Raw genomic sequence first — 24,681 nt, forward strand, 5'->3', positions numbered from 1 at the left:
CATTCAGATATGGTCGGGATATCTCCACAGGTCATGTGTCATCGCTTGAACATTGACCCCGAAGTGCGAGGTGTCCGACAAAAGCGCCGCAAAATGGACCCCGCGAGGTACCTAGCGCTGAAAGAAGAAGTTGACCGCCTCCTTGCCTGCGGCTTTATACGGGAGTCATTTTATCCCGATTGGTTAGCCAATCCGCATCGGTACCAAAGCCCAATGGCTCATGGCGTACTGCGTTGACTTTCTGATTTGAACAAAGCCTGTCCCAAAGACGACTTTCCTCTTCCTAGCATTGACCGGCTTGTCGATGCCACTTTGCGAATCACGCACTTTTAAGCTTCATGGATGCATACTCGGGAGATAATCAAATCCCGATGTACGAACCAGACCAAGAACATACCTCGTTCATTGCGATCGAGGACTATACTGTTATAAGGTAATGCCCTTTGGTTTAATAAACGCAGGTGCGACTTATCAAAGGCTAGTAAATATGATGTTCGCAGACCTCATTGGAAAGACAATGGAGGTATATGTTGACGATATGCTCGTAAAATCGCAACATGCGAAGGACCATGTCACGCACCTACAAGCCATGTTCGGCATATTGCGAAGATATAAGATGCGTCTAAACCCTTTAAAATGCGTCTTTGGAGTGGGTTCCGGAAAGTTCCTCGGTTTCATGGTAAATCAACGAGGAATAGAAGCCAATCCTGCGAAGATTAAAGCGTTGGTAGAAATGCCATCACCGACTAAGCCAAAGGAGGTTCAGAGCCTCACAGGCAAAGTCGCGGCTCTAAACCGCTTCATATCCAGATCCTCTGACAAGTGTAAAGAGTTTTTTCAGATCTTGAAGGGTAACAAGAGGTTCCAATGGGATGAGAAGTGCGAGCAGGCTTTTCAGGCGTTAAAGACGCATCTGGGGCAACCTCCAATTCTATCAAAACCGTTGCCCGGCGAGGTCTTGTCAATTTATTTAGCCGTCTCCGAGTATGCGGTCAGTTCGGTACTTGTCCGCGAGGACCAAGGATATCAACACCCTGTGTACTACGTCAGTAAGCGATTACTAGACGCCGAGACACGTTACCCTCAGATGGAGAAACTAGCCTTTGCCTTAATAATATCGTCAAGAAAATTGCGACCTTATTTCCAGGCTCACAGCATTGAAGTTCTGACAAATTTCCCCTTAAGGCAAGTTTTAGCGAAGCCAGAGGCATCAGGGAGAATATTGAAGTGGGCCATGGAATTGAGTCAGTTCGATATCAGGTATAAACCAAGAACTGCGATCAAGGGGCAAGCCCTCGCAGATTTTATACTTGAGCTACCAAGAACAGAGATAGCGGTTGTAGACGGTGGAAATGACGTCGTCATGACAGGCAAAGACATATGGACGTTGTATGTCGATGGGGCCTCAAATAATGAGGGTTCTGGTAGTGGGATATTGTTAATCAGTCCCAACAATTTCAAGGTACACGCTGCTCTACGTTTCGAATTCTCTGCATCTAACAATGAGGCCGAGTATGAGGCTTTAATCGCAGGTCTGAAATTGGCCCTCGAGATGAAAGTCGAATACCTACAAGCATTTAGCGACTCTCAAATCGTGGTATGTCAAGTAAGTGGAGAATACTTAGCGAGAGGCGGAAGATTGGTTAAATACTTAGCCATCGTCCGTGAAATCATGCAGAAATTCAAACATGTAGTTATATCTCGAGTACCGCGTACTCAAAATGCCCATGCAGACGCCCTGGCCCGACTGGCCTCCACCAGAGAAGCCGAGTTACTCGACGTCATTCCGGTAGACGTATTGTCACATCCAACCATAGATCGAGGAACAATCATGGAGATCAATGACGCTCAGGAAATTACCTGGATGAGTCCTATCGTCGCATACCTCGACAAGGGGGTCTTACCTAATGATAAAATAGAAGCAAGGAAATTGCGACAACGAGCAGCCCGCTATGTGATATATGACCAGAGCTTGTATCGCAGAAGTTTTAGTCAACCGCTTCTCAAGTGTATCAGTGGTGAAGAATGCGGTTATATACTGCGAGAAGTACATGAGGGAATTTGTGGCAATCATACTGGAGGTAATTCCCTTGCCTTAAAGATCATGCGGCAAGGATATTACTGGCCAACACTGCGACAAGATGCCCTCACATTTGCAAAAAGGTGTGATAGATGTCAGCGAATAGCCACCTACACGCACAAGCCTCCGAGTAACCTCCATTCTATCACGAGTCCCTGGCCCTTTGCAATATGGGGAATTGATTTAATTGGCGAGTTACCCAAGGGAAAAGGCGGAGTCAAATACGCTGTAGTCGCAGTTGACTATTTCACAAAGTGGGCTGAAGCAAAAGCACTCGCGACTATCACCGCAGTGAAGTTGCGCGAGTTCGTCTACACTTCCATCATCTGCCGCTTCGGCATCCCGCATACGCTCATTTCAGATAATGGAAAACAGTTCGACTGTAAAGAAATGCGGCAGCTATGCGATGATTTGGGGATTAAAAAAGCCTTTTCCGCAGTCGCTTACCCGCAGAGTAATGGACAGACTGAAGCAGTCAACAAAATAATTAAGCACACCCTAAAGGGAAAACTAGAAGATCGCAAAGGGGCATGGCCGGATGAATTACCGCAAGTCTTATGGTCCTACAACACGACCCCTCGATCTACAACTGGCGAAACACCCTTCTCACTTTCTTATGGGTGCGAGGCCATGTTGCCAGTAGAGGTTGGGGCCGGATCCTTGCGCAGAGACGCTTTGGATATCTCGCAGAACAACGAGAATCAGTTGCTTTACCTTGATTTTTTAGAAGAAAAGCGTGATAAAGCACAACTACAAAACGCGGCTTATCAACAACGAACTGCAAGGTACTTTAACTCGAAGGTTAAGATAAAACCTCTGCGAGTAGGGGACCTGGTCCTAAGAAAAGTAATGCCAAACACCAAAGTCCAATCCCACGGAGTCTTCGGAGACAATTGGGAAGGACCGTACATGATCGCAGATCAAATTGGTGATGCCACTTATCGACTCGCAACACTCGATGGGACCGCGATCCCACGAGCATGGAATAGCGAGAGCTTGAAATTCTATTATCAGTAATATTCGCGTCCTTTGATTCGAGTACTTATACTTAGACATTTATTATTCAATATAATTCCTAAGTATAGGGGCATGTATACCCGCATGTATTACTGATTGTTTGAATAAAAGTGCCTGTTAAGATTTTTTCTACTTTGTTACACCAATTTGTAATTAAAGTCGCATATATATATATATATAATCGCGGTCACACCAAGTTGTGATCAAAGTTGAAAATAAAATCGCAAGTACCCATGTACTGCGTAAATATTAAAATGCATACTATCCCCGCGAGGATAGAAATTTGTCCAAAAAGTAAGAGGAAATTCTTTAAGTACAAAAGTGCGAGTACCCGCATACCGCATATATAAAAAAAAACAGCAAAACAAAAGTGAAACTAAGATAGAAAATAATCAAGCAGCGGGAGTAGTCTCATCAGGAGCAGCCTCATCCACGATCTTGCTCACAACTTCATTCTCGACCTCCTCAGCCTGCGCTCCCTCGATTTCATCTGGAAGGTTGCCTTGAGTCCGGGTAGGAGACATCGAGCGAAAGGCTTCAGCCATTTCAGCAGCTTCATCTCCAAGCAGCGAGAAGTCGAAGTCAGGGACCTTGGAGAGAGTAGTATAAATGTAATCAGACACAGCCTGATCATACTGTTTTTTCCCACTCTCTCTCTCAGCCTCTAAGTCGCGAGCCATCTCAGCGATCGTGTCCTGCGACTTCTTGAGCTCGAGCTCCAACTGTTCTTTGGCCCTGTTGGCTTCCTCGAGCTCCTTGTGAAGTTCCTCCATCTTGGCCACCTCCTGCTTCAGCCTCTTTATGTTTTCCTGAAAATGAGCGTTCTGCCTCTTCAGCGAGTCAGTTTCCTTCGAAGGCGTGGCCACGGCTTTCATAAATAAAGCCACAGATTGTGCGGCCAGTTCAGTTGATCGAGAAACAAGTTCCTCATAAGGAATCTCGGCCAGTAATTTTTCCTGCATAGCCAGGAAGTCGCGAGGGCGAACCGGAGAATCAATGACAACCTTCTTCCCCTTATCCTGAGTGGTCTTGGCCAACTTCTTGGAGGAATCTGCAGCGAGCGAAGTCATCACATCGCTCTTCCTCTTCTGTGCGACGACTGGTGAAGATGCCGGTGTCCCACCCTTTTGCTTGATCTTCAGGACAGGGGCAGATTTCAGGAAAGTCATGTCTGCAAGCATAAAAGACAGATAAGTAAAAAATCACGACTCTACTCATCACGTTATAGCGAAAGGACGAGTTACCTGAAGTTTCTCGAGGAGTTTGCTTGGAAAGCCGTTTATCTATCCGCTCCTGCTGTCTCTCAGATGGTTCTTTATATACTGGCTCCCGTTGAAGACTCGCGTTCTCGGGGATCAGTTTGTGTTCTCGCAATTTGGCAGTCGTACACAGTAATCGCCAGTCGCGATCTTGTACCGGAAGACTCCCAAGAATTTCAGCTACCCCCTTTTTATGAGCGTTAAGCGTTGGTCGAGCTGGTCTATCTGCGATGACAACAAAAGAACGAGTTAGCAAGAGATCTCGAAAAACAGAGTAACAAACTTTATCTAAGTCAACAAATATGCGACATACTGGGTCTGCGATTAAAGTCGGTTCTGATCCCAGGAACCTTAAAAACGTAGAACCATTTTGACTTCCAATCACCCATGTTCGAAACCATCCCCTCAACTCCGTTGATTTCAGAAGTCGCCCATTTACTAAAGCAAAAGAAGCCGTTATGAAGGCCCACGCTCTTTATGTCATAAAAATAACTAAATTCCTCTACTGACGGAGCTCTATGGGCGTACTCCATGTACATCGCATAGAAGGCTAGAACAGTGCGATAACTGTTGGGTGTTAGCTGAAAAGGCGATACGTCATAGCGTCTAAGAATGGCTGCGACGAAAGGATGAAATGGGACTGTTACACCACATCGAAGAATGGGTATTGAGATGACCACGTCCTCCGTAGGGATGATCGCAGGGTTGGTGAACGGAAGATGCGCTCTCTGAGAGGGTTTGGGACTTTGAAACGCAAGCCGCAACAGATTTAACCTCACGAAAGTGGTGAAGTCAGACTTGACGACTCGCGAGACTAGGTCTTCGCATGAGAAAGGCTCGTTCAGTTGGGAGTCGTCAACCGAGTCCGTCCCGCTCCCTTCCGCTTCCTCTTCTTCCCCACCTGACTCGCGGGCTGGAGTAGTCCATCCCTCCTCCACCTCCTCGACCTCGATGTCAGGAGCCTGCCTCGTACGGATGAGGTAGTCGCGTGCTGACACTGTGGATTCGCTATCTCGGATGTCGATTGCCCCAGGTTCAGTAAGCTCCCGTACCATCTTCTCGATCTCCACAGAAGACATAGGACCTAACTCTATCTCCGCAGCCTCCATTTCGGAGATGTCCGTAGGGAGAAAACTGTCCCTCTCCTGGTCCGATTCCCCGTCAAAGGCGCGACCTCCTGATCCGAGCTGCTGGCTATCCGATAGATCGCTCATCTGAAAGATACAAGATCTTTTCAGCGTGATAAATGTGTGAAAGGATAAAGATTAGTGATCTCACCCGCAGTAAACTATAAAAGTCGCATTCAACAAGAAAGTCAGACTCTGTGCGAAAGCTGACCCTTCTATCGATATGCGAGAAGAAACGTAACTATCTTTGGGCGAGTAATTCACGCATCCTCGGTTGTGCGGTGTACCTCCAGAAACGGCTGGGAGTTTCCCAGTGACTCAAGAAGTATGCATTTTCGAGCATAACCCTGAAGTTACTGGGAGACACCCACCGTTTCGAGACAACCTACCAACCAAAAAATACGATCATTCGAGTATTAACGCACGTCAACAAATGGCTGGGCGTATCACAGTATCTCAAGGGACATATAATCGCGTATATGGCCATTAGAATACTGTGACACACCCACCATTTGAAAAGGCAGTTAATACTCTTACCACTCAGCCCGCGACACGAAAAGATCCTAAAAAGTCTAATCAACAGTTAAACAGAAATAAGTTTGGAAACATGCGATTATTCAAGTTGTTCGACCGAACCCTCGCGAGTATTCAAATTGTTCATCCGAATATCCGCGAGCATTCGAGGACGTGAATCATTAGTGATCAGTTTTTTTGCGATTATGTCAATTTACAGGCCCTACACTATGAGTATTACCCAGTATCATTTACCAAAACACATAAATACCCACTAGCATACCTTCCTAAAAAGAGTTTTCCATGAACACCCAAAACCAGAAAAACATTTTCTTCAATAAGCAGAAAACGAAAATGCAGGGATTTAGAAGCTAACCTTTAGTTTCGATTCCTGCGGTTGTTCTCGATCACTTCTGAGAATGAAAATGCGGTGGGAAATGACAGAAAAGTTGGAATAAATTTCCTTTTTCTGGGCTGTATATACTGGGGAGAAGTTAAGAGAAAGGAGGGAAAAATGGGATATTTGATTCGTATCAAAGCGTTTAAATACCCCTATCCCTTATTTATTGGGATTGTGACACGTGGCAACCAGAATGCCTAAGGTCGCCCAATCCAACGGCCAGCTATGGCCACGCCTACACGAAAACCGAAGAGTTTCGTGACGTGGCATCCTAGAGATAATGAAAATTAATCATTACAGCCGTCATTTTTCGAAACCCTCGATGGGACAACCAAAAGGTCACCTCCTCGTGACAACCTTTCACCTGTCTCTCGAGCAGTAGTTTCCCTCAGTGACCGCTCAAGTCACATCGCGAAACTAGGGGCATGTGTTATAGTGAGATTTCTCTCACTTAGAAACTCGAGACCAGACCCCTCTTTGAAGGACACGTGTATCCAGACTTCCAGTGAAGGCTGAAATGTCCAGGGGAGGCTTCTCGAAGTTTAGACCTCGCCCAGGATAAAACCAGCGAGGTATCGCGGATGCGACTTAATTCATACCGCATAACTGTAATCCTCATCATACAGGGTAGACCCAGCTCGCATATGTCAGAACATGTGCGAGTACCTCCCTCTATACCTCCGCGGCAAGTATAGAGGCCAATACCCTATGATGCAGTTTTGGTCCCAATGACCCAATAGCCCTAACGGACCAGTGTAAGTTCGCATGTCCAGATGCTACCAACTTCAGCATGCGACGTCCGTATCGAGCGATCACCTAAGGACGCAGACGTTCCAAACGTACGTGCGACCCTACGAACTCAACAGACGGAACACGAACGGTCAACTCGCAGATGCGAAGGACGCATACGTTGATGAGTTCAGTAACTGTCATATATTTATTAATGTTAACGTTGTCTGAGTTTAATCATGACAATTCAATGTGTAAATAATGGATTAACAATAAATGTGATCCTCATGTAACCGATTGGGCACCTGCTTTGTATATAAAGGGGTGATCCACCATGAAAATGCACCTACGAATCCCTTGCTACAGTGGACTAAGCAGAACAAAATCTGACTGAACCACTATATTTCATTGTCTTCTGTATTTTTTCCAGCTTTATTGTCTGTTATCGCATTCCTATCGGAGTACTCGCCGTTTTAGGTTGAATACTCGCATTTATCATCTCTCAAACAATTCTATCTTTTACCAGCTAAATTACACTTCTTGGTGTTGTGAAATTCCAGTAACAACAAACACAATTACCACATTATATTTATATGTTTGTATGTGTAAGTATTTTTATTATTGATGCAAATTCTATAATATTTACAACTCTTCATAGAGTTATATTAAATAAACACTAGAAATTATTTCTATGTTTATTAATAATTGTTAATTCTAATACAATTAGTAAGAATTTGTTTAATAAAAGGATCTTTTGATCTGATAGGGGTGGAGAAAAGTTAAGAAAACTATGCAGTTCAACGATCTTTTATATCTAATGAACTCTGGATAGTATTCAACTCCACATAAGCTCTATTACACTTAGAGAATCATGACCTTTACAACCTTTAGGGGTGGATCATAATCTCTATTTACTTAGGGGTGGAGTCTATTCCACAATTCCCTATGTAACACATATTTTCTTTAAACATGGAAGTAATATAATGACTTAGCTATTATCAATATAAATCCTTGATCTTGATTGTATGTTCCAATTCGTTTTACTGTTATAGTAAAAATTTGATACCTATAAAAGTTCTTTGATAAAGTTTCACACTACCTTAATTGAGTGGGAGAATTTTAAAATTCTATACCCATCTTCATTAGGTTGACATTTGTGATAGGAATTTAAGAACACTACTGAAAAGCAAATCTAACCATTCATGTGGATAGGTATAACTTGTCAGAATTATGAGAATAAGATAAAAGAACTCTAGTTCAGTCTATTCGAATGGCTTGAACTAAGAATTCTTAATCCTCATACAATTTTATGGTATCTTAATTTTGATTACTTAATCTCTGGCATGTATTTTTCACTTCAAATACTAGTCTGCTATGTTGATGACTTAGTCTTAACTTAAAGTTTCTGACTAATACAAAAGTCACAACTAGATAACTCTCCAAACAATAAAGAGGTTAAAAGTATCATTTAACCAGACATCTGCTATTGAGTGGGAGCTATCTGAGATGTAATCAAATAAGGAACATTAGAAGATGTTGGCCGAGGTTTTCGGCAACCAATAAAATAATATAAGATTAGAGAACTGTAAGAAAATTAGAGAAGGATTTTACGTGGTTGGGGCGTTAATGAGCCTTAGTCCACGATTCTGTGTTATTTATGGATGTATTTAATACAGAGAATGTTCTTGGTGAGTATTTACTCTTCTTGCACTTATGCAACCCAAGATTTTCGACCCCATTTAATGAGCTTTGAGGGGGTCTTTATAGTGTTTTTGGTAGGGTAATCCCCAGGATTATTGTACATGTGTATCTGTAAAATCCATAAAGATGGGTATTCCCAATTAATATACCATGAGTAATGCATGGTCAAGTCTTTAGGTGCAGTAGGGCTTTTATGTGGAATGTCCTTATTGTCTTTTGACTGATGTGACCCTTCACAGTGTAGCCGTCAATAGACTTAAATGATCATTACTTCACAGCTGCATAGTGGGGGTTGTGCCGTCAGACTTGATTGCGTGTAGCAGTCCCAACACGTTTCCTCCCATGCGGCATTAAATGCGAATTGACTGCTCAGGGGAAGCCTGACACCTCGCGGAGATGCTTTAGTATTACTTGGGCATCCGGGAGCATATGGGGCTCAGCATGCCTTCTCCGGGAGGCATGTCCCGGATGCTGCCTTATTACATAAAGACTTAGCAAAAAATTCAAGTATTAAGATGTTTCGATCCATGTGTCCCTGTCTGGTTGGTCCACGTATATTGGGCAAAATCAGGGGCAACATTTACCCCCCAAGCCTTGTTTATTTGAAAAATAAAACAAGGCTTGTTCAAGTGCCTCTAGTTGACTCCTCGGTTTCCTGGCACGAGCTTTGAGCGCGTGAAGGTGCATTTAATGATCGCCATTAATGCAGCGATTCACTTTTTGCAGGCGTCGATTCGTTTCATGCCCATTGATTGATACGGCGCATTAATGGTGTCAGACGGATAATCAAACGTTTCCACCGCCTTAATTACGAACCGATCCAACCGTTGATTCTTGGGAATTCGAATCGTGCGCCTCCCCAGCCGTTCGATTGGTAGGTGATAGCGCCTGTTCCTCATGCACTTTGGCCTATAAAAGCCACCACCTTTCCATCATTTTGGTTACTTTCCATTTTTCGCCAACTTTGTTCGAGTTTCCCAGAGAGAAAAGAATCCTCAGACCAAAAAACCTTCAAACACTTTACAACTTTCTTTGCCAACCTTTGCTCATTACTGTCAGCCTTCATTTCTTTGTTTGATCAACATCAAACCCCCAGTTCTAACACTTCATTGTAAGTATCTCGCATCCCTCACTTTACTGTTTGTGTTTATGGCATGCTTTACTATCAGTTTGTTTTTCTGCGAATGTATTCTCTTGAGTTTTTACTTAGTACGTCTAGACTTCCCTTCTCTGGTGTTAGGGTTACTCTTGTCATGCACTTGTTGTTATATTTTGTAAAGGACCATACACTCTTCGTGTGATGACCTTCAAGGGCATAGAGAAGACTTCGTTTTTCTCGATTTTTTGCCCTTCTTTCTTTTTTTTTTTATGCGCAATATCACCTTACATGAGCTCTTTGCACCCGACTTTTGTCCAGGAAATCCTTCTAAGGCTTTCTTGTTGACAGATTTCCGGAGGGGGCCTTTTTCCAGCGGTTAGGGGACCCCCATTCCCTTTTTTGATTTAGGGTTTGGTATGGGGCCTAATTGTTGGAATTTTAACTCTTTTTCAGAATCAAAACATGTCTGCGTCTGGCTCAAAATCATCCAAGAAGAGTGGTAAGCGTCTGGCTACCCTTGAAGACGTCATGCTGGGTCCCGTTGCCCAGGATGGGTATAAACCTCGGGCTACAGGATGGGAGGTGGCTGAGCTTCATTCCACTCTAACTTGCCCCCACCAGCTGGAGAACATCGTGGAGGTGGCTGGAATTAAGCCCTCAACATCCAGAACGTATCATCGGCCGCCACGAGATGCGGAGACGCCCAACCATAACTATGGCGGCTTCGGGGCTTGGAGCCAGACGCACCTGATGACCGGGGTCATGCTTCCTCTTCAAGACTATTTTATTAATTTTCTCATATTTGTCGGCCTTGCGCCATACCAACTGATTCCCCAAGCTTACCGCCTGCTTTCAGGCTTGTTTATTTTTTACTCCGCCCGGGGATGGGGCTCTCCCAGTCCGGCGGAGATTTTGTATTTTTATGAACTTGTTTCCGTCCCCAAAAAGGGGGTAAACTTAAAGACGGTTTTTATGGTTTCCGGGCCCACCCTTCAAATGATGGGGTGGTCCCTTACAATCGGCAAACTCATGTTAAGGAGTATCGCCATCGCTTCTTCTTCTTCTCCGGGTTCTGAGTTGTGGAGCACCCGAAACTTCTCACAGAGTGGGTCAAGATTCCCCCCTACGAGCAGACCGCGCCTACTGAGATCTTTCTTCGGCGGGCCCAGGTCTTTACGACTTACGACCGGGCAGATCTCGACGTCGGGGGCTTAGTCACGACGGAGAACTTCCGGATGGCTAAGCTGATCCTGCCGCACTAATCAGTGGAGGACTCTAACCTTTCTAAGGTTATCTGTCCGAATGTGAGGGTGCCTGCCGCAGAAAAAACCTTCCGAGATGAACTCATCGCCACCGCGGAGAAGAAGTACCAGGAGTATCTCTACCGGAAGGCCCAGGAGAAGGCTTATTCTAAGGCCCAGGCCGCTTCCGGGAGGCCCCTTCGCGTTGGGAGCCCGGTCGAGAGGAGAAGCTAGGCGATTGCTGGGAGATCCCTTCGCATTGGGAGCCCGGCTGAGAGGAGGGCTCCCAGGCCAAAGCCTTCGGTTCATGTGCCGAACACAGGGGCTCCCGATGCCAGTACTTCCGGCTCCGGTAAGTCTCCTTTAGCAGTACATTACGTTCCTTCCGTTAGCGAATATGCCAGCCTTAGGCCTGTAGGGTTCGATGAGCGTCTCCTTAGGTTTAGGATGCCCTCGACCCGGTGGGGAGACCATATGAAGGATTATTATTTTTCCAACTTAGGAGATTTCCTAGGACGGTCCCGGATGGGTTTTGGTCCTCCGGAACCCGTTCCCTTGGACCCTTCGGCCTACATTTCTTCCAGCTGGTTCCGGCCATCGAACAGCTATCTCGGGGATGATGCAGCCAGCGTTAAAATTCGAAACTTTGCTAGGGCCGAATTAGAGAGTCAGGGTAGGACTAGCTTGATTGCCTTATTCGAGTGTTTACTGTTTCCACAGATATTCTAACACTTGCCTCTTTTCTTTTGTTGTAGCACGTAATTCCATGGATGCCATTTCGGCCGCACTTGCCAGAGCTCACACTCTTGACGCTCCCTTTCTTTTAACTTCTTCCAAAGTGGCCACTCCCTTGAAAGCTTCTTCCAGTGCCCCTCCAGACACTATTGACTTAGTGGATGAGGAGGAGGCGCTTCCTGAGGAAGCTAAAGAAGGTCAAGAAGAGCAATGGGCTCTTCCTGAGGAAGTTGAAGAAAGTGAAGAAGAGCAAGAAGCTGCTCTGATTCGCAAGCGCAAGGACAAGATGGTTGCCGATGAGGTGCCCAAACGGCAGCGGAGAGCTGATACTCGCGCCCCTGGCCCTGATTCCGGGATCCCTTCCGAGGCGGAGAAATACACAGTGCCTCCCAACATAGTGTTGACTCCGGTTCCTGGAGATGAGGCGAGGCAGGAGCTCCGGATAGCCAAAAACAACTATGCCATGGACGAGTACTCCTGTGGGCATGCTGATGTGGAGGCTTTGAGGAGGGTTTTGCGAGTTGAAATGCAAAATACCCTTAACGATCAGAACTATCAAAATAAGTGGGATCTAAATTTGGACCCCCTGTCGGATTTGTTCAATCGTTTCCTCGGACCTACCTTGGCTCCCTTTGCCGCGGAGATGACCGGTGAGTTTGTGTCTCAGCTCACCCGGTGTGCGCCCAAGCGGTTCGTTGCTTGTGCATCCTTGAACTCCATCTTTCAAGTCCAGGATCTCAGCCACTCCCTGACTGTGGTAAGTATTTCGTAGTTTTTTTACCTCATTATTTTTTTCTTAAGGACTTTACTCATTCTTGCATCCTTTTCCAGCTTGCTGCCGAGGCCGACCGCCTTTCCAAGAACATAATCAACCATGGCTTTGTCTTGTCCGAATTTGGGGGCATGGACGAAGTCATGAAGATCCTTCAGGATCTGACTGCTGAAAGGCGGACGTACCAGGAGGATGCTGAGCGCCGGGAGGCCCTTGCCAATGCCAAGTTCGAGGAAGAGGCCAGGCGGAAGGAGGCACAAGCGGAGGTAATGATCCGGGATGAGGCCCTTCAGAGGGATAGGCTGGAGGCCAAGCACCAGGAGGAGCTGAGGGCGGAGGGCGAGGCTACTGCCAAGGCCAAACGTGAGCTTCAGGAGGCTAGGGAAGCCTTAGATGAAATGGCTGTCAAGGTGAAGTCCCTAGAGGAAGTTCACCAGGCGGACTTGGAGTCTAGGGCCAACTTGGCCGTGGAGCTGAAGGAGCTCAAGGACTTTAAAGACCAAGCCTTGAAGAAGGCTAAGAAAGATGAGCTCCTTTCTCCCGTCTCTTGCAGCCGGTGCGTCAAGCGTTTCGAGGATGGCGTCTACATGGCCTGGTCTACAAATGGCCAGAACATCAAGCTCGACTTCTACCCCAAACCCGCGGAGATGATTGCTAAATTCCGGGAGAAGAAGAAGAAACTTGACGCCATGCTTGAGGCGCGCATTAGTCCTCGCCTTCCTCCGTGAATTGACTAGGCCGTTGTGAATTTGACCCAGATTTTTCTTATCTTTTTTTTTTATTTATTTACAGCCAATTCTCTTACATTTAAGACAATTTTATTTATATAGCTGTTTTTATTTAAGGGGAAACAATAGTTAAGGCCTGTCCCCGGGCCCTTTGTATATATTTTTTGACCTGCCCTGAGGGCCAGGATTTTTTTTTATATATATATGATCTTGTTCGATGCACATATCTTTCTTCTGAACCTACCCTGTGGGTCAGGATGTTTATATATGCTTTTTCCTTTTTTGTGCATACTTTTTTTTTTACCTGCCCTTTGGGTCAGGATGTTTTACTTAGCCTGTTTTTTGTCTGTCCGTGTGGTATACCTTAGTACCCCCTGAGTGGCAAAGAAACTTTGTTTTTAAGGCACTCTATTTAATTTAACATGCGGAGGCTGTGTACACTTAGACGGTACAAACTCTTTAAACAAAGCCTAAGTTACATTTTTGGACTATTGGTAATATTTTCTGAGGTGATCGGCGTTCCAGGCCCTTGGCACAATGGTTCCGTCCATCCTTTTTAGCTTATAAGTCCTTGAACCGATTTCTTCCTCGATTTCATATGGTCCTTCCCAATTTGGCCCAACTAACCCCACTCCAGGCTCCTGGGTGGCTGGGAAGACTCTTCTTAAGACCATATCCCCAATAGCAAATTTTCTATTTTTAACTTTGGAGTTAAAATATTTGACCACAATCTTTTGATAAGCTGTCATCTGTATTTGAGACTCGTCCCGGAGCTCTTCAACTTGATCCAGAGCTTCTTGAAGTAAAGCTTGATTTGTAGTTGGATCGTAAGTCGTTCTCCTGTGGGACGGGAATAACGTTTCTACCGGGACCATTGCTTCACAACCGTACGTCATGGAAAAAGGCGAGTGGCCGGTCGTGGTTCTGGGGGTCGTCCGGTAGGCCCATAACACTCTTGGCAACTCTTCGGGCCAGTTGTTTTTGCAGGCCAGCAGCTTTTTCTTTAAGGTAACCTTTAGGATTTTATTGACTACTTCTGCTTGTCTGTTTGTTTGCGGCCTTGCCACCGCGGAGAAGCTTTTTACTACTCCGTGTTGGTTGCAGAAGTCAGTAAATTCTTCGCAATCAAATTGCTTTCCATTGTCAGAGACTATTTTGTGAGGCAAGCCATATCGACACACTATGTTTTTGATAACAAAGTCTAGTGCTTTTTTAGCAGTTATAGTCTTCACGGGCTCAGCCTCTGTCCATTTGGTAAAGTAGTCTACTGCTACTATTGCATACTTTACTCCTCCCTTTCCTGTTGGCAGGGACCCAATAAGATCTATTCCCCAAACCGCGAAGGGCCAGGGACTAGTCATCAGGGTAATTTCATTGGGAGGAGCTCTCGGTATGTTCGCGAACCTTTGGCACGAATCACACTTTTGGACGTAGTCTATACAATCTTTTTTCATTGTTGGCCAGAAGTATCCCTGTCTCAATATTTTCTTTGAGAGACTGGGTCCTCCTGTATGATCTCCACAGAACCCTTCGTGGACCTCTAGCATGATTTGTCTAGCTTCAGGGTTCGATACCGACCTTAAATAAGGCATGTTGAGTCCTCTTTGCTAGAGAATTTGATCCACCATTACATAACGATGAGCCTGATACTGAATCTTTCGAGACAGTGCCCTTTCTTGGGGCAACTCACCTTTTGTTATGTATTCTATGATGGGGACCATCCAGCTGGGTTCTTGCCCAACCGTTATTATGGCCTCTTTTACTTTAATGTTTGGCTCTGCCAAGCGTTCCACTGGTACTACCCCAGGCCTTCGATTTCACAATCTGAAGCTAACTTGGCCAGACAGTCCGCGTGAGCGTTCTTTTCCCGAGGGATTCTTTCTACTTTGTAGTCCGTGAACTCGTGGAGCAGCTCCTGGACTATTGTTACATACGCGGCCATTTGCTCGCCACGCGTTTGGTACTCTCCCGATATCTGATTTACGACCAGCTGGGAGTCACTGTAGACTTCCACTCTTTTGGCCCCTACGGCCTTCGCTAGCCTCAGCCCTGCTATCAAGGCCTCATATTCGGCCTCGTTGTTTGAAGCTGAGAAGTCGAACCGTAGGGCTGCCTTGAGTCGAAGTCCGGTCAGGGATATCATTGCCACCCCCGCTCCAGATCCATTTTCATTGGAGGCTCCGTCCACAAACACTCTCCATGTGGGGATCGATGGTGTTGGCGCATTCGCGGTTGCCTCGGCTTCATTGCATTCGGTGATGAAGTCTGCCAAGGCTTGACCTTTTATGCAGATTCAGGGAACGTAGTGTAAGTCGAACTGACTTAACTCCATTGCCCACTTGAGGAGCCTACCGGGTGCTTCTGGTTTTTGTAGGACTTGCCGGAGTGAGTGATTGGTCAGTACCTTGATCGGGTGTGCTTGGAAATATGGCCTTAGTTTTCTAGAGGCCATCAGGAGGCAAAAAACTAGTTTTTCGATGATGGGGTACCGCGTTTCCGCTCCTATCATGCGCTTGCTAACATAGTACACGGGATGTTGAGTTTTCTCTTCTTCCCGGACTAGGGCAGCGCTGACCGCGTGCTCGGAGACGGCCAAATATAGGAATAGGTCCTCTCCAAGAACGGGTTTTGATAGGATGGGAGGCTTGGCCATATGTTCTTTCAATTTTTTGAATGCCTCCTCGCACTCGTCCGACCATTCAAACTTTTGACACTTCTTCAATATGTTGAAGAAGGGGATGCACTTGTCTGTAGTCCGGGAGATGAAACGGCTCAGGGCAGCAACCTTTCCGGTTAGACTCTGCACGTCTTTATGCTTCTTGGGAGATGGCATGCTCAAGAGAGCTTGGATTTTTTCTGGGTTTGCCTCAATCCCCCTCTCGCCGACGATGAAGCCCAGGAATTTTCCTGATTTGACCCCAAAGGTGCATTTCTTTGGGTTGAGCTTCATGCCGTATCTCCGGACTACCTCAAAACACTCTTCTAAGTCGTCCGCATGGCTATTGCATGCTTTAGACTTGACGAGCATATCGTCCACGTATACCTCCATGTTTCGCCCCAGGAGGCCTTTGAACATCCGGTTGACCATTCTTTGGTAGGTCGCTCCAGCGTTCTTCAGTCCGAAAGGCATGACCAGGTAGCAGTATACCCCCTTATCGGTCCTGAAGCTAGTGCACTCTTGGTCCGCCGTGTGCATCTTTATTTGGTTATACCCGGCGTAGGCGTCCATGAAGGATAGTAATTTGAATCCAGAAGTGGCATCTACCATCTGGTCGATCCTGGGCAGCGGGAAGCAGTCCTTCGGACAAGCTTTGTTTAGATCGGTGAAATCTATACAAACTCGTCAAGTTCCGTTCGGCTTGGGCACCAGGACCGGATTGGCTAGCCATTCCGGATAGTATACGTCGCGGATCATGTTGTTCGTCAGAAGCTTGTCCACCTCTTTCTCTAGGGCCTCGGCCTTTACCGAGTCGAGGGGGCGTCGCTTTTGTTGGACTGGTGGCATGTCCGGGTTGACGTTGAGGACGTGGGTGATGACATGGGGACTTATGCCGGTCATGTCCTCTTGGCGCCATGCAAAAATGTCGATGGCGCCCTTCAGTGTTTTTATTATTCTTTCTTTTTCCTCCGGATCTAGGCTTTTTCCCAGCCGGAGTACTTTGGTGGAGTCGAGGTCGCACACTGATATTTCCTTGACATCCTCCATTGGTTCCACAATTTTTTCAGACCCCACCCGGGGGTCCAACTCATCTTCTTCAGCCATTCCTGGCTCGATGGTTTCCCGGACCATCAGTACGGGCAGGTGGGTTGCAACATTGTAACATTGCCTTGCCTCCCCCTGATTTCCTCTCACCGTCCCTATTCCAGCTTCCTGGGTAGGGAACTTTAAGCACAGGTGCCGAATGGATGTGACTGCGCCAAAATCTACCAGGGCCGGTCGGCCGAGGATCGCGTTATAAGCGGTCGGGCAGTCCACCACCACAAAAGTGCAGTATTTGAACGTGCTTTGGGGGGTGTCCGGGCACAAAGTGACGGGAAGCTTCACTTTTCCCATTGGGATAAGCGTTGTTCCGTTAAACCCTGTGAGTTGGGAACCGCTGGGTGAGAGGTCTCGGTCCGTCAGGCCTATTGCAATGAAGGCCTCCTTGAAAAGTAGGTTCACGGAACTTTCGTTGTCAATCAAGACTCTGGCCACCACTTTATTGGCGATGGGGGTCTCAATGACCAACGGATCATGATGAGGGAAGCGCACCGTCTTGGTGTCTTCTTCCGTGAACGTGATGGGTTGATCCATCAGCCGGGGCCTTTGAGTTGGGAGTTGAGTAACCTCCCAAACCTCATTGTGTTTTACGGCCCCCGCGTACCGATTTAGTTCTTTGCGAGTGGTTCCTCCAATATGGGGTCCTTCGGAGATCATGGCTACTCTTCCGTTGGGTCTGGGTGGCAGACCGGGGATGTGCTGGGCATCGCCACCGGGAGCAACTGCAGCCAATACTCCTGCTGCACCCCCTGGTGTTCCCTGCGGTACAACCCCTGTCGCCTGGCCCGAATTGAGGTGAGGCAGCCGATTCTTGATCCACTCATAGAGGTGGCCCAATCGGATCAGGTTTTCAATCTCATCCTTGAGATTCTTGCATTCGTTGGTGCTATGCCCAATGTCGTTGTGGTACTCGCATCTTTTGTTTGGATCCCTCCGGGAGCTGTCCTTGTACAAGGGAGGTGGTCTCTGATAGTGCGTGTTTTGCCTAGTAGCAAAGTACACACGCTCTTGGGAGTCCGTCAGCTCCGTGTACTGGGTGTACTGTGGAGTGTACCCCCTCTTTTGGCGTTTCTCCTCCGTCCGGGTGCTGCCTTTGGAGGATCGTTTACTCCTTGAGCCCTGGGAAGGGCCTACCAGGCTAGCGGTCGGAGCGGAGTGCGAGGGAGCTTGTCCATTTATCCCTGAGGGGTTTCCAAAATGGGATGATGCGGGTGCCAAGGCCTGGCTCTGACTATATCCGGGAGTAGCAGAGAACTGTATGCCGCTCATTGGTGGAGCTGTGGTATGAACAGTACCCGAGGGCGGTGCTCCGGGCATGTACCCTGCTATCTCGGTGGGATAGTATCCTCCATAGGCCACTATTTGGGCCTCTTCAAGGTTGATATATTTTTGGACTCTCTTCTGGAAGTCCTGAAGGCTTGCAGCTCCTTCCTGTTGTAGTTCGTTCCAGAAGGGAGTCCCTGTACGTATGCCTGCCTGGAGAAGGGCAAGTTGTTGTCCGTCATCAACTTTCTTGGTCTTCGAGGCTTCCTCTCGGAACCTCTTTATGTAGTTTTTCAAGGTCTCGGTGGCCAGTTGCTTGATGTTAGTCAAGGCACTGACCTCCAGGTTGACCTTTCGTGCGGCGAAAAACTGTCTCCAGAAGTTGGTCTGCAACTTGTTCCAACAGCCCACGGATCCTGGTTCCAGCTTCTTGAACCATTCCTCCGTGGACCCGCTTAGAGTAAGCAGGAAGCACAGACATTTCGCGTCATTGCTGACTCTCGTGATACGGTTAAACCGCGACAAGTGGTCGCTTGGATCGGAGTTCTCGGTATAAGCTGCCATTTCGGGCATCTTAAAATTCTTGGGGAGCTCTGCTTCCAGGATGTGCTTAGCACATGGCTCCCGGTCCTCACAGTCTGAGTCAGAGTCGTCCCCTTTTTGTCTCCGGTAGACTCGGGCGATATCTTTTCGGAGTATGGCGAGCTCCGCCATGATTCCTTCATTTAACGTTCCCGTGGAGACCGCGGACCCATATTTGTTTTGGTCAAGGTGATCCCGGAGGTCACCTTGATTCCCATTGATTTGATTTCTCAAATCAACGGGAGGACATCTCTGTCCTCTTCTTCCTCTACCTCCGGGCTCCTGGTGTACGGAAACGCTTTTTCGGTCCTCTCGATCCTGAGGGCCAAGACTCCCTTTTTGGAGCTTGCCCCTCTACGGACCTTTCCCTTTCGGGAAATCTGAGCGGACCTTTCGCGGATCCTGCGCCTTTTTCTTTCGCTCAGGGGTAGAGGTAGGGTTTTTCTTTTAGTTCCCTTCAACGGGATATCTTATGGGGCTAGGTTCCCTAGAATTTTGCTGTTGGGTGCTAGGCGAGGATTCCTCTGGTTCCTTGCCAAGTCCAGCAGTCATTGCCTTGGGATGCACGTGGATGCCAGCCGCCTCCATGGCCAGCATCACCTCTTGCATTTTTTGGTTTTGTGCTTTTTGGGCTTCGATCTCAGCTTCGTGATCGATAGCTTTTTGCCTTAGAAGCACCAACTCTGAGTAGCTACCTTCATCGTAGGCATACTCATCGAGGTTTCCCTCGTAGTCATCGTCAAGAATTCCTTCTTCTTCCTCAGAGCCCTCAGCTGCTCTTAAGGCTACGTCTTTCTCATTTGGATCTTGAGCATCCTCTAGAGGGCGAGGTTGGCGAGTGCTTCTAGTCTCCACCATTTTTGTAACGTGAAGTGTATTTTGCAGAAGCTTTCTTCAGCTCTCAATGAAAGCACCAAAATGTTGACCGAGGTTTTCGGCAACCAATAAAATAATATAAGATTAGAGAACTGTAAGAAAATTAGAGAAGGATTTTTACGTGGTTGGGGCGTTAATGAGCCTTAGTCCACGAGTCTGTGTTATTTATGGATGTATTTAATACAGAGAATGTTCTTGGTGAGTATTTACTCTTCTTGCACTTATAACCCAAGATTTTCGACCCCATTTAATGAGCTTTGAGGGGGTATTTATAGTGTTTTTGGTGGGGTAATCCCCAGGATTATTGTACATGTGTATCTGTAAAATTCATAAAGATGGGTATTCCCAATGAATAAACCATGAGTAATGTGTGGTCAAGTCTTTAGGTGCAGTAGGGCTTTTATGTGGAATGTCCTTATTGTCTTTTGAATGATGTTACCCTTCACAGTGTAGCCGTCAATAGACTTAAATGATCATTACTTCGTAGCTGCAGAGTAGGGGTTGTGCCGTCAGATTGATTGCGTGTAGCAGTCCCAACACGTTTCCTCCCATGCGGCATTAAATGCGAATTGACTGCTCAGGGGAAGCTTGACACCTCGCGTAGATGCTTTAGTATTACATGGGCATCCGGGAGCATATGGGGCTCAGCATGCCTTCTCCGGGAGGCATGTCCCGGATGCTGCCTTATTACATAAAGACTTAACAAAAAATTCAAGTATTAAGATGTTTCGATCCACGTGTCCCTGTCTGGTTAGTCCACGTATATTGGGCAAAATCAGGGGCAACAGAAGATATTCAAGAAAGATTTATGAAAGTGATCTATATGTTAGAAATTAAGGAACTGTATATCAGTTATCCTTGTATCTCACCAACTCATTCGAAATTCTTGAGATGGTGGTTACTTTGGGGGTGGAGGAATTATTCTATAATAATTCAAGCTCTACCAGAGAAGACTTATAACTTTGTAAATTCGAAATTACCAGAAAGTTATATTACTGAAGAAAAGTCTACACTGTATTATCTCAATTACATATTTTAAAATATGAGAGATATGTCTTCTATTTATTCAGATGTACTTTAAAACAGTGAGGATTTCAGTATCCCTTGATGAGTAAAGTATATAGTAAAGGATGTTTCATAAATGTATTTATGAACTAGTTTCCAGAAGTTTGGGTGGATTCAAATATACTACACTTGATCTGAAGATCAAGACATCAGATTGACTTATTTGCATACTTTGTTTTATGTTAGTGCAAGTGGGAGTTTGTTGGGTTTTGTGCCCTAAATAAAACCCTTTACAATCTGATTAGTTATCAATATGAGAAATTTGAAGTGATTTATGTTTGCATGAATTTTACATGCTAATGGTTTAATATGTTTATTACATTTACACACAAAATCAGTTAAATCCAGATCATATGTTTATTCACAATTACAGTATCGTCAACACAGTGGAATGTGATTGTGATCATATGAATCAAAAGACTAAGTCCCTGTTTCATCAGTGTTTTGGATTTACACTAATGTAATAATCAGCAATGATGTGTACTTACACTTGGAGTAAGTGTTATGTTCTTTCCAGGACATTGGTAAAGTATACTAGTTTCGAATGTATGGAGTATACATTGGACTGGACCGATATTGAAACTTAGTTAAGATATTATAAACTTACCGTTATATCTTTCCAAGTCAATATCAGTAGTTGATCTTAAGATAAAAAGAATCTGAATCCTGATATGCTTAGGCTAAACTCAGAAGTACTATTCATGTTCTTTGATTTATTAGTTAAGCCTACTTTTGGGTCAGGGTGATACGTATATTTTGGGAACATGATAGTATGATTGAGTGGGAGTGCTGAACATAAATATGGAATCTATAGCTTCTACTGGTGTATAGAAGTCAAGTGATGATTCCCTTCGAGCTTAGCAAATAGAAGTAAATGGATTAAGTGACTAATTCTTAGATCACTAAACACCATTTACAGGTAGCTAAGTGTTTTAAGGGGCAAAATACATTGAGGGGTGAGAACAGTAAAATTATCCCATCTCGATGTAAATCATCTATATAGAGGATCTTTGATCACAATAAGATTATAACAATGGTTAAATGAGATAGCATATCTATATCGTGGAACATATAATATGCTCTATATAAGTCTGAGAGTGCAATTCTAAGCTCTAAGAGTGGATTCAACGAAGAATTAATAAGTAAGAATTTACTTAGTAGATTCGGTTCACTTATTGGAAGCTCAGCATATAGATCCATGGTCCCCATTCTAGTTGAGAACATACTGCTTGTAAGACTCAATAATTGATTCGTGATTAATCAATTATAATTCTAAAGTTAGACTATGTCTAATTTGTGAATTTTCACTAAGTAGGGGCAAAATTGTAAAGAAAAGAGATTCTAGGTTTATTTATTTATTAATGGACTTTATATGTCTAATTAATATTTAAATTAAATGAAAATATTATTTAATAATCTATTTTAGTTATTAAATAATTAGTTTTGGCATTTAAAAGGTTAGAATTGGAAAATTGGCATTTTTGAGAAAATAGAAATAAAATTTGTTAAAACTACAAAACCAAGTGTGGCCCATTACATACACCTTGGCCGGTCACTTTATGTGGAATTTCAAATTGATATTTTCATTATTTTAATGCCAAATAATTCCTAACCTAAACCTAGTAGTTGCCTATAAATAGAAAGTGATTGCTCAGTCAAAATTACACACTTTTTCATTATTCTTCTGACAGAAAATTCTCTCTTCAGAAAAACTGAGCCTTCCCTTTTCTATTCCTTGGCCGAACCTCTCTCTCTCTCTCTTTTCTTTTCTAAATTTCGAACCTTAGTGATAGAGTAAGTGTCCACACACAGCAAGTGGTAACTCAATCATAGATTGGAAGACTGTGAAGGATCACACACAAAGAGAAGGACATTCGGGCTCAGATCTTGATAATACTCTGCGACAGAAAGGATACAAGGGTTAGAGATCTGAGTGGAAGGAGACATTAATTCTGCTGCATTAATGTAAGGTTTTATTAACTTTATATGTGTTTATTTTATCATAGAAAGTTCATATTTAAGGTGTTAAACAACATACTTGTGAGTAGATCTAAGATCCTTGTAAAATAATTTCCAAAAGTGAGGGCCTCCAATAATGACTTGCAAATGTCCGTCTACCTGTGGAGGTAGCAAATCTTGGTTGTTCTAACCTTGGTCGGTCTTGACATACTTCTGTAGGTGTGGATTGTTTTTCCTTATTAGGAATTCAATTTCCCACTTCAAGTTGTAGCATTCGTTAGTGTCATGGTCGTAGTCTCCGTGGAACCGACAGAACTTTGTCATGTCCCTTTTGTTGGTATCTTTCTTCATAGGTCCGGGCTTCTTGTACGGGACCAACGACTGAGTTGCCATATATACACTTTCTATATCTTCAGTCAGAATAGTGAATGCAGTGTATTTGGCATGATTCTCCCGGGGAGTCTGTCCGGATTTATCAGTGAACTTTCCTTTCTTCCCGTTCCCTTACTTGTGGTTGTTGCTGGAACGCTTGCCACTTGAGCTTGAATTATTTAAGTAGTTGGGAAGTTGGGCGGATGTTCCACTTGGAGGAGCCTTTGATTTGCTCGGCTTTTGTTCACCTTCTGCTCATTGAATGGCTTCTTTGAGCTTGATGAAGCCTTCGGCTCGGTCAAGGAAATCACTCATTGAGTCTACCGGCCTATTCTTCCTTATGTCCTTGCAAAGTTCACCAAGGACTTCGATGCCCCCCAGTATCGCGGATAACTTTCCATCCTCGGTTACCCGTGAAACTTTGGTCGCTTCCGTCATGAATCTGCTGATGTATGCCCGGAGTGGCTCGCCTGGTCAGTGCTTAACTTCGACCAAGTCTCCCAAATGCAATGGAAGTTAGCGTGAGGAGGAGAATTGTGCATGGAATTCCGAAGAGAAGGTTTTCCATGAACTAAACTTTCCAGGAGCCAACTTGAAATACCATTGTTGAGCGGCTTCTGACAGAGTGGCGGGGAAGATTCTGTAGCATACATCTCCCCCTATTTCTTGCAAATCCATCTGCATTTCGAAATACTTGAGATGGGAAAGAGGATCTTCTCTCCCAGTGTACATCTTCCACGTCGGCATTTTAAACTTGTGGGGCAGTGGGAGGAGATTGATCTCTGGTGAGAAAGGAGTTCCGCATGCTCGATCCAACTCAAGATCATTATTCCTTTGTCCAGCCATGCCATGAAACATATTTTTTAGTTCGTCTAGCTGAGCCTGTACGGCTGGGCTGACCTTCTCGGCATTCTGGTTAACTTGGATTGCGTCAGCATCTTTCTGAGCGGGGATTTGAGTACGGGCTCCGGGCTGCACGGTTGCTGTAACATTCTGATCATCTGTTCCCCTCCTTCTGCTTAGATCGTTCCTTAGGTCATGGGTTGCTCCCAACCTTTCGAGCACAGAAGTGTCTGGCTGCCTTAGCGATTGATTCGCTTAGTTGACAGGTGGAATGGTACCATTGATCTGGTTGGAGCCATCAGGTATGACTTCTCCTGATGAATTACCAGACAAGGTCTGCTCGCCTACCGCTAGGCCCATGAGCGGAACTCGTGACTGGGGATTGGATGACTGACCATTTGTAGTTTGGGAAGTATTCATCGTCGGATCTTCGTCTACTCCACCTAAGGGAATGACATTCGGCGGCTGCTGACCTACAGTTTGGTAGGCTCTTCGTATCAGCACGGTGGTTTGCCGACTACGATCTTCAATCTCTACATGGTGAGCCCTTAATGCCTCCA

General features: G+C 45.4%; 1 protein-coding gene across 1 annotated transcript; it reads right to left on the reverse strand.

Annotated features, from left to right (window-relative positions):
* Positions 1-3,306: 3,306 nt before the first annotated feature.
* Positions 3,307-7,710, reverse strand: LOC133037969 (uncharacterized). Its single transcript, XM_061115815.1, has 3 exons — positions 4,670-7,710; positions 4,342-4,581; positions 3,307-4,268 (listed from the first exon to the last, which is right to left on the reverse strand). Exons 1-3 carry the CDS (start codon positions 5,568-5,570, stop codon positions 3,490-3,492), a joined length of 1,920 nt encoding a protein of 639 aa, XP_060971798.1. The 5' UTR covers positions 5,571-7,710; the 3' UTR covers positions 3,307-3,489.
* Positions 7,711-24,681: the final 16,971 nt, after the last annotated feature.

The sequence above is a fragment of the Cannabis sativa genome, chromosome 5, assembly GCF_029168945.1.
Source record: "Cannabis sativa cultivar Pink pepper isolate KNU-18-1 chromosome 5, ASM2916894v1, whole genome shotgun sequence".
Lineage (NCBI taxonomy): Eukaryota > Viridiplantae > Streptophyta > Magnoliopsida > Rosales > Cannabaceae > Cannabis > Cannabis sativa.

Coding starts and splice junctions, on each gene's coding strand:
- LOC133037969 (XM_061115815.1), bottom strand. CDS start 5,570: ATGAGCGATCTATCGGATAGCCAGCAGCTCGGATCAGGAGGTCGCGCC. Junction 4,582..4,669: donor CGACTTTAATCGCAGACCCA/GTATGTCGCATA, acceptor TTGTCATCGCAG/ATAGACCAGCTCGACCAACG. Junction 4,269..4,341: donor AACTCCTCGAGAAACTTCAG/GTAACTCGTCCT, acceptor TTATGCTTGCAG/ACATGACTTTCCTGAAATCT.